The following is an 8,896-nucleotide window of genomic DNA, read 5'->3' as shown; positions in this document are numbered from 1 at the left end:
TGTTTCCTGGGACACATCCATGACCCTGAAAATGATAAGGTTAGAAGAAGGATGGATGGATGTCTGAGAGGCCCTGGCCAGTAGAGCAGGTTCCTCCCCAGAGGTGGATGGATGCACTGGGCAGACCAGGATCTGTGGGGTCAGACTCATCGATATCAAAGCCCCCATTAGGACGCTTCCTGATACAGGAAAGTCAATTAGAATCAACGGTTTTGAGCCATCAGTCACCAGTGGTCTGATCTTGGCTCAGACCAGCCAATGACAATTTATTGTGATGACTGGACCTTCAGTGAAGTCCAGTAACATTCATTCAAAGACTCCTCACTGCCATCGTGTGTAAGGCTGAGAAAGGTGGAACAGCATCAAATCCTTCACATTCACCAGTCGCCGTTCAAATTACAGGTAAGATGTGATGGACTCCTATTGGCTTAAGAGTTAAGGCTTGACAAAGGTTCAGTGAGATAGTTTTCAAAAATGTTTACAAAACATGAAATCACTGAAAACTATACAACTGTCACTCAATTTCAACATCTAGTCTTGATGACTGAGGATGCTACCTGAATCAGAAATAATACTGTTATAATGTACAAATTTGATACGTGATAAACAGTTATAAAATCATTTGTGTTCTGTATTAACAGTCATTAAACATTTATTCAAACTAACTTCTGAAGGTATAGTTTACAATCAAAATATATAACCTCAAGTTAGTAAAACATGAGAGTTTGCGCCCATTCCACACTCACATCCCCAAGGAGCCTGGCTCCAGTATACATGACCGGGCGCTCCACCCATCATTGCATAGCGTAGAGAAACATGGGGGGAGCGAGGTCGCAGCTGATTGGTCAGGCCAGGGGGAGCTCATAAGGGGCTGCGTATCGGCCAGTCACATAGTGGTAGATCTGTGGGGGGGAGGGACTGTGTATTAGCCAAGGGAAATTAACCAGAATGGGAAGATCAATACACACTTACTCTGGCCAAGTGCGAAGCAAAAGGCAAACAATTACACACAGCGCCATCTCCTTGTCAGATTGCCACAGTGCAGCAAGTGAAAGCCTGGTCGGGATTCATTAATGTCTAGGGGATGCATTTTTTGATGGGCTCTGCATTAAAATTAATACATAAACAACAAACCCTAAAAATCACAGATAGAAATACTAAAAAAGTTTTCCACAAATCAGTAAATAGTTATTGTCATGTTTGTGCCAGCGTGATTTATTACTGTTGTTAAAACATATTACAAACACAGCGGTTGTTTATCATCCAAATTTGATTTCCTGATGGATTAAAAAATGAAGAGTGAATATTAAGCAGATTTGTTGGTGAGCCGTGATTAATTGTGGCTGTCAGTCGGCTCTCTGTGCTGGAGTCTGAGGGCCACTGGGGTAGATATGAACCGTAGATTAAAGCATTTACTCGTTTTGTTGGGTGTCGTGCTTCATGCCGGAAAAAGAGGGAGTCACAAAAACGGTTATAGTTATGGGTTTAGCGGGGTCAGCTATGCTAGCAGCTAAAGTAGCAAAAAGGGAGTTAGCGGAGTTAGCAGGGACAGGTTACCCTGCATCATGGGAGGAGCAGGCGCGTTTGACCCACCTGCCGCTCGATGTCAGCCAATAGGGTGCTGGCTCCCAGACGGAACAGGGCGGGGCACAGCCACTCATCACCCAGCTCCTCCTTCATCAAAGTCAGCCACACCAGTGAGTCTTTGGAAGTGCGGATCCCCCCGGCTGGCTTGAAGCCCACCTGTGTCAAGACGCCCAACCCGACCATCATCGTAGTATCACAGTCCAGACTGACGCATACGAATGGAGGAAGCACCCACACTGGGGTGCTGTAGTGCAGGGTTTCTCAACCCGGTCCTCGGGGACCACCAGACGGTCCATGTTTTTGCTCTCTCCCAATTCCCTGCCAATTGGGAGAGAGCAAAAACGTGGACCGTCTGGTGGTCCCCGAGGACTGGGTTGAGAAACCTTGCTGTAGTGTCAGTTATGCTTTTCAGTTCACCATACGCTGAGCACTTCAATTTAAAGGAAAATCATGTATTCTGGAGATGTTATACAATGTTTCCAAATTACTGACCTTATGGCCTGTCCGTAGGAAGTAATCACGGATGGCCCTCACCATCACTACGGCAACCGGGTAGGTGGCATTGACGGACTCCTTGCCAGTTGAAGTTTTAATGAAGTCAGATCCTGTTAAATAATGCAAAAAAAAATATCCTACATTTAGTTCCGGTAGGAAATCTAACCACAACATGAAAAAAAAAACCCCGCGAGAACATTCACTCTCAGAAATGGAAGATTATTCATGTCTAATACGACCACCCAGTTCACTACCATTGACATTCAAAGAGCCTTTGAGATCTAGTAATTCTATATCTATAGATAAAGAGCACTCATAGATACAGTGAGCCGAGCGGTCGAGAAACCAGCCTATCACAGCAGAGCTTGGTGCTAAGCAGTTGCCCTGAGTGACTGCAAAGAGGACGGTGAAGCGGTGAAGTGCCCTCATTCTCCCTGGCTACCCCTCTGCTCCCCTAACATCCCTGCTGGGGTGGTGGTGGAGGGGGGGAGGCCTTGTGGGTCATGGTGGCATACTGTAGAGCTGATCTGCTTAATACGCTTACTTAATTCCAGGGGGTTAAATGAACCCTGCTGCCAATTAGATTAAATCAGTGCCGCTAAGTGCATTAGTGGGAAGGGGACTGGGAGGAAGTGGAGGGGCAATGCACCAATGGGGGGGGTGGGGGGGTAGGGTTTCCGAGAGGGGTCAGGTGACAAACACCAGGCTGAGACCGGGCTGGTGGCCCCGTCTGAACAATGTTGCCCAGGCAATGGGCAATAAGTCAAGCAGAGTAAATCATTCATCAGAAGGATGTCCAAGCCAGACTGCAATCGCCAACTCATTTCCTGCCCATTTTCCCAGGAAAAGACTCCACCTCTTTCAGCATGAGGAACTTTCACGGACTCTAGCCAAGCATCAGTGGACCCAAAGTAATAAAATCGGCCGCAAGGCGCAGTGTTACATGCCACCAGCTCCAGTCCAGGCTCTCCAGACACAAACAATAGTATTTTAGTGAGTCCCTGCGTTTTATTTTAGTTTTTATCCAAAGCGATGTACATTATTTGCTGAGAATGCAGGGTCAGATATTCCCTGGAGCAACTGGGGGGTTAAGGGCCTTGTTAAGGGCACCCAACGGAAAAATCAAGAAGTCGATCCTGGGGTTTGAACCAGTGCCCTTCTGATGACAGGCCCAGAGCCCCAACCGGCTGAGCCACACCTCGCCGATCGCTGCCACGTGGGCATACAACAGGAGCTTTTTAGGGGGTAAATGGTGCTTCTTTTTGGGTAAGGATCCTGGGCCGTAGCCTGAGGACACACAGCATCATGGGTAAAGGAAAGGGGGGTGTCACATGGGGAGTGACAGGAACATATGCTGCCTATGACAGGCAACAGGAGGCCCATGAATGTTCATCAATAAAGCCCTCCATTATTTTCCCGCTTCGTGGGCGAGCGGGGGGGGGGGGGTTGGGGGAATGAAGTTTAACCAGCTTCCCGACAAAAATAGAAGATGAAACGGCAGTTTTAATAGATTAACCGCAAACTGGGGGCTTGTAAAAAAAAAATCGTCGCCCTTCTGCTCCGTCTCAAGTTTAATGGGCGTTGGGCACCTCATTACCGAGCCGAATAAGATGAACATTTTCCAGTTCATTAAAGAGATGTTCTGTGTGTTTTTTTCCCCCGTCGTTTTTTTCCCTCCATTCCTCAAACTCACATTGTCCTTAAGATTCGTAATAGGGAGTCTTAATTACATGATAATGGATAATGGTTATTAAATGCGCACGGCCGTAATGAAGCTCTTTTCATTCGCCGGCCAGGGAGGCTGCTGGGGGAGCAAAATAAAATTGCTGGCTTCGGAGATTAATGGATCAAATTATTATTCAATTTCAGAAATCTCATCCGGAATTCATAGAAACAAGAGGAGATTAAGAAGTGAGTGCGGCGACAAAAGCAATGCATTTTAATAATGATCTTAATCAGAAGCGCGGACAATTTGGTGCTGTAATCGGCTTAAAACGTGATTATTAGTTAAGCATACAGTCACACTGCATCTCTCACCCTCGCCTCCCGATCAGGGTGGGCTTGCAATCATAACTGAGCAACAGTGCCACGCAGTGGCCAGAGGAGTGAGGTGCATGCGTTACCTAAATATGGGTCTCATCACCTCCATTTTGTGATTTTCTGTCATTTTTTTGTACAATGCCAAATCAATAGAAAAAAAATCAGCAGTTAGAATTGTGAAAGATAAACCCAAAACCCACAGATATATATGATTAATGACATATAATTTTTTTTAATGCAAATAATTCACTTTTGATTTTATTCATATACCTCATATACAAGTTTCCCATGTACTTTACAGGTATTTGCATGAACCTTAAATAGCCTGGACAAACTATGCTGATGGGAGTTATACACAAAAATGTTCTGAGGGCAGAAGGAAAAATGCTTGGTTCTCTCTGAACCAATCAGATTGTAGAGGAGGTAGGTCCAAGCAACTAGAAGAGGTAGGACCAACCAATCAGATGTTTTGGTCCCTCCTCCTCTAGTTGCTTGGACCCACCTCCTCTACAATCAGACTGGTTATCTCTCTGAACCAATCATTTTTCCTTCTGCCCTCAGAACATTTTGGTGCAAGTAAAACTCCCACAATCACAAACTACCACCCTTGCATTAACTACGCGAGTTTACACATAAATAGTTATACTACCATACTGCTAGAGTAACTTATTCCCCAGTGCTTCTTATTGGTTTTGTGGGCCACTAGCAGCTAATCGGATTCACAGGAAAAAAAACTGGTATAGATGCGAGGTTCAGCAGATACCGTGCCAGCCCCAAGTGCGTGATGATTAATGAGCTACAGCCATGTCGCTCACAGCCGCCTGTAGCAGCACCGGGCTGAAATCGAGCAGACAGACCTACCTGCCATCATAGCGACCACACTGGCCTTGTAGACGTTCGTGAAGGTGCCAAGTTCGCCCACAGCCAGGATGGTCTTCATGTGGGCTTCCCCGCATGCCTCTCTGAACTGGTGGATCTCCTGGTACAGAGCTGGGAGAGACAGGGGCCCAAAGATGAAGGGGACTGCTGCAGACACTGGGAGTGATGTCATAGGCCGCTAAACCTTGGACATGGACCTTTCCAGAAAGAAGGAACAACATAAAAAGCCTTCATCCAGGATTCTAACTGCTGCTGACAGGAAGTGACATCATGAAACACCTGACCTACAAAGGCAGACAGAGTGAATGGAGCACACAAATGGCAAAGGTCAATGTCCTCAGGAATGTTCAATTCTGGTTCTTCTTCATTGACATCACTTCAGCAGGCTCTTCTGACTCTGCCTATAACACAGGGTTCTTCCAATCTGGACCTCGATTCCAAATACAGGCCGTGTTTTCAGTTCTCCCAGGTAGTTAGTTTAATAATTACCGATTCTGCCTGGTCAGAGGCTTCACACCTGACTGACAGATAATGGAAGGCTGGAAAACCAGCAGTGCTCGTACCTTGAGGACCGTGATTTGAATAACCCTGCTATAACATCTTGAACCTTTGAATGTTCTTAGGGCTGATCTGACAGATTAATGGCGCAGTGCAGAAACCGAGTGGGAACGGAGCATACGGAAGCAGGAAGCATCCCGCATCTCCAGGAGCGACCTTGGCGATGGGTGTATTCGACTAACGCCCTGGAAATCACATACATCCCCCCAGGCCTTCACCGGAGCCTCGTGGTCTTTTCACTGGACTGACTCCTTCTGACACCCCAGTTCTAGCAATGTGCCGTCATATGAATGCGGATACCCGCCGTCACCCCCTGCAGGGTTACCTTGCCACTGGCCAGTGAGGGCCAGCGAGCGGTTGATGACGATGTCGATTTCCCGGGCCCCGTCCTCCACAGCCATGCGCACCTCCTCCAGCCGAGTCTTCAGGGCCGTTTGGCCAGCGGGAAAGCCAGTGGCCACTGCAAGGGGGAGGCGTTGGTCACAGGGGGCACGGTCACGGGCCCGGACGGGCAGACAGACACTGAGAGCAGAGCTGTGGGTGTGACTCATGTTCACACCACAAATGTTAAAGTGGGCAGCACTGCAGCAAGGACAGGCTCTGCCACCTCACACCTTCAGGGATGAGCCGCCAATACTGCTCTTTTTGTAGGGCGTTCCCCGGGTTGCACAGCCGAAAATGCAGACTGCCATGTAGAGAGAGAGAGAGAGAGAGTGTGTGTGTGTGTGTGTGTGTGTGTGTGTGTGTGTGTGTGTGTGTGTGTGTGTGCGTGCGTGCGCACACATGCCCTGTAGCTTGTCCAGGCTGACAGGCCTGTGCTGGAGGGCTTATGGAAGATGGATGGATGGATGGATGTACTGTTTGGTTTTACACTGCATCTATGCAGTAAATGTGCTGCCATCTTCTTGAAGTACACTTCAGTGTTCTGTAAGTATACAATACCTGTGCTGTTCATTTACTGTAAATATACCCCATGTCTGCTGCAGAATCACACAGGAACCAGCCCCACCCCCCCTTACCGGACGCCACGGAGATGCTGGAATTAGCAGCTTTCAGCGATTTCACAGCATCTGCCACCCGGGCTGGGTAGACACACACTGCAGCCGTGGTGATACCTGAAAATATGTTATTACCACATTACGCAAAGTTACCAAACTGTCTCCAGACAGGTAACCTCAGAACCAGCTCTGCTGTGTGGTCCACTTAGGCAAGACACCAAAGTACCAGACCAAAGCATTAAGCTAAGACGTTAAAACCCAGAGTTACCCAACTTAGTGTACTTACAGAAACTTCACAGAGGGATTACCATTACAGATAATTACAGCTCTTTAAAAACTAGATAGCCTGTAGTAATGCAGAACCCACCTCATCCAATCGTGGCTCTGACTGGGTTTATAATATCTTTTCCCAAATCAAATGTGTGATTTTTCTTCAGTCAGAGATTTGAAATGTGTAGATCAAACGTGTAATTTTCTGCAACAAAATGGGTGATTCTGACAACCCAGCATCAATCTAAAGCAAGAAGCACCACTTTAATAACGAAAGATATGGAGTGTTTGTTCGGCAGACGGCTAGCAAATAGATGTTACAGTGTGACAGGCCGTCACGCGAGTCATGGGGGGAGTCGAAGGGTCCTTAAGGGATCTTAAACACTGGCATCAAAGTGAAAGTATACTGTTGTCATGCATTCATAAAGTACATACTGCATTAGCGGACAAGTAGTAGGTTTTTGATGGAATTCGGCATGTATCGTGTAAGTATGCAATTTTGGATGCACCCTATAAACCTTCAGGCCCGGTCTGGGGGCGGGGCTTGCCTTTGTCATGCATGTCCATATTCTCCAGCAGGTCATGCCGGATTGGCTGCATCGCCTTCATGCACAGCCGGTGCACATTTGAGGGCGTGTCATCGCCGGCCAGCGTGGTCAGATCAATGCACGTCACCGCCTTGAGAAGCCAGGCAGCCTGCAGTGGGACGAGGAGCATACTAGGATGAAGCGCCCCCTAGTGATGGGAGGTCAGAGCATGCAACAGTGGAATGATGGTCCTTATATTAAGCATCAGCCATCAAAAAAACAGAAGAAATTATGACTTTAACAGCCAGTGACATCATACAAGTCACAAGCACATACAAGGTGCTGCACACACAAAGACTGGTAGTAACACAAGGTGCAATGTCAAGCTGAAAGCCCAGGAAATAGCCTGCTGCCTGATGAGATAAAACATCGTCATATCCACTTACCTGCCACTGCTTCTTGCCCTGTTTGCGCGCCTGGATCTGCTGCGCGCGTCTCAGTACTGCCTGCTGGTTTACACGGACCTTGGACACCCACTCAAGGTCTAACAAGCGGAGTACATTCAAAGAACATATAAACGCCTATAACCACTGCATTGAAAGCCATCGGACATTTCATGGAGCTTTTTGCAAATTCGCTGTACAACAAAAACACTCCAATTAAAAACGATCACAGATTAAGCTAACTGAAGTGATGGTGCTTACTCGCTTCGATACTGGGAATCACGGCTTAACCGATTGCGACCCAAGGGCAGGTCATGTGCGGCGTATTAACTGGCCATGAGAAAGGGAACCGACACATACCGACTTTATCGCCAACAAACGAACAAGGGAACCATACATTAACATACAAGTTACACATTTACAGGCGATAAAATAATGCACGAAATGCAAATAAACCTATAGGAAAGTGACAGTAGGTACGCATGCAGGCACACACGCAGTGACCCTGGCTGATTATGCACATGGTCGACAGTGTGGCTGTCATTCACTGCAATTAAAAACAACTATTAGATTTCGAAATTTATACACTAAAAACAAACACAGCACGGAGACGGAGATGAAGCACTCTTATTATACACAACATGCTTAACTCATAAAATCTGTTAAAAGTATTTACGCAATCAATCTTCGATTGCACTGTGCCGTACCGCATTGTCCCTTACCTAGGTCAATTCCTGGATTTCTTGCAGGCATTGTAAAGAAATGTAGCACCGACTTTAAAAAGTTGCCTGTTTTTGTGTCTCATTCCTAGCACGGAACCGCTTCCGGGCCGTGACGTCACCACGGCGATGTCCACCCACTTCATGCAGCCAATCGCGTCGTAGGTAGTTTTTACGCCGCAGGAGCCCCTCGCTATCGTCACGTGACGAGCATAACAACGACTGTCAAATCTTACAACCGAGCTTTAACTTCTAAGAAAGGGCAGGGCATGTGTCCATGGGGCTCATCCAGAATTATATGTAATTGATATGGCACGGAATTCGTCTGCAAATGGTCTGCAATGATCTGGCGTCTGGATGTTTTCCTTGAGAAATTTCAG

At 47.1% G+C, this 8,896-nt stretch overlaps 1 protein-coding gene across 1 annotated transcript; it reads right to left on the bottom strand.

The window, feature by feature from the left end:
• Positions 1-210: 210 nt before the first annotated feature.
• Positions 211-8,666, bottom strand: dera (deoxyribose-phosphate aldolase (putative)). The gene is made up of 9 exons (XM_023825792.2): positions 8,520-8,666; positions 7,801-7,898; positions 7,376-7,523; positions 6,579-6,674; positions 5,885-6,019; positions 4,984-5,112; positions 2,080-2,192; positions 1,594-1,743; positions 211-902 (listed from the first exon to the last, which is right to left on the bottom strand). The coding sequence occupies exons 1-9, from the start codon at positions 8,548-8,550 to the stop codon at positions 846-848; spliced, it is 957 nt and encodes a 318-aa protein (XP_023681560.1). The 5' UTR covers positions 8,551-8,666; the 3' UTR covers positions 211-845.
• Between the last annotated feature and the right edge of the window lie 230 nt (positions 8,667-8,896).

Source organism: Paramormyrops kingsleyae, chromosome 1, assembly GCF_048594095.1.
Source record: "Paramormyrops kingsleyae isolate MSU_618 chromosome 1, PKINGS_0.4, whole genome shotgun sequence".
Classification (NCBI taxonomy): Eukaryota; Metazoa; Chordata; class Actinopteri; order Osteoglossiformes; family Mormyridae; genus Paramormyrops; species Paramormyrops kingsleyae.
Note: the sequence above shows the minus strand (reverse complement) of the source record. Positions and strands in the feature narration are given on the sequence as shown.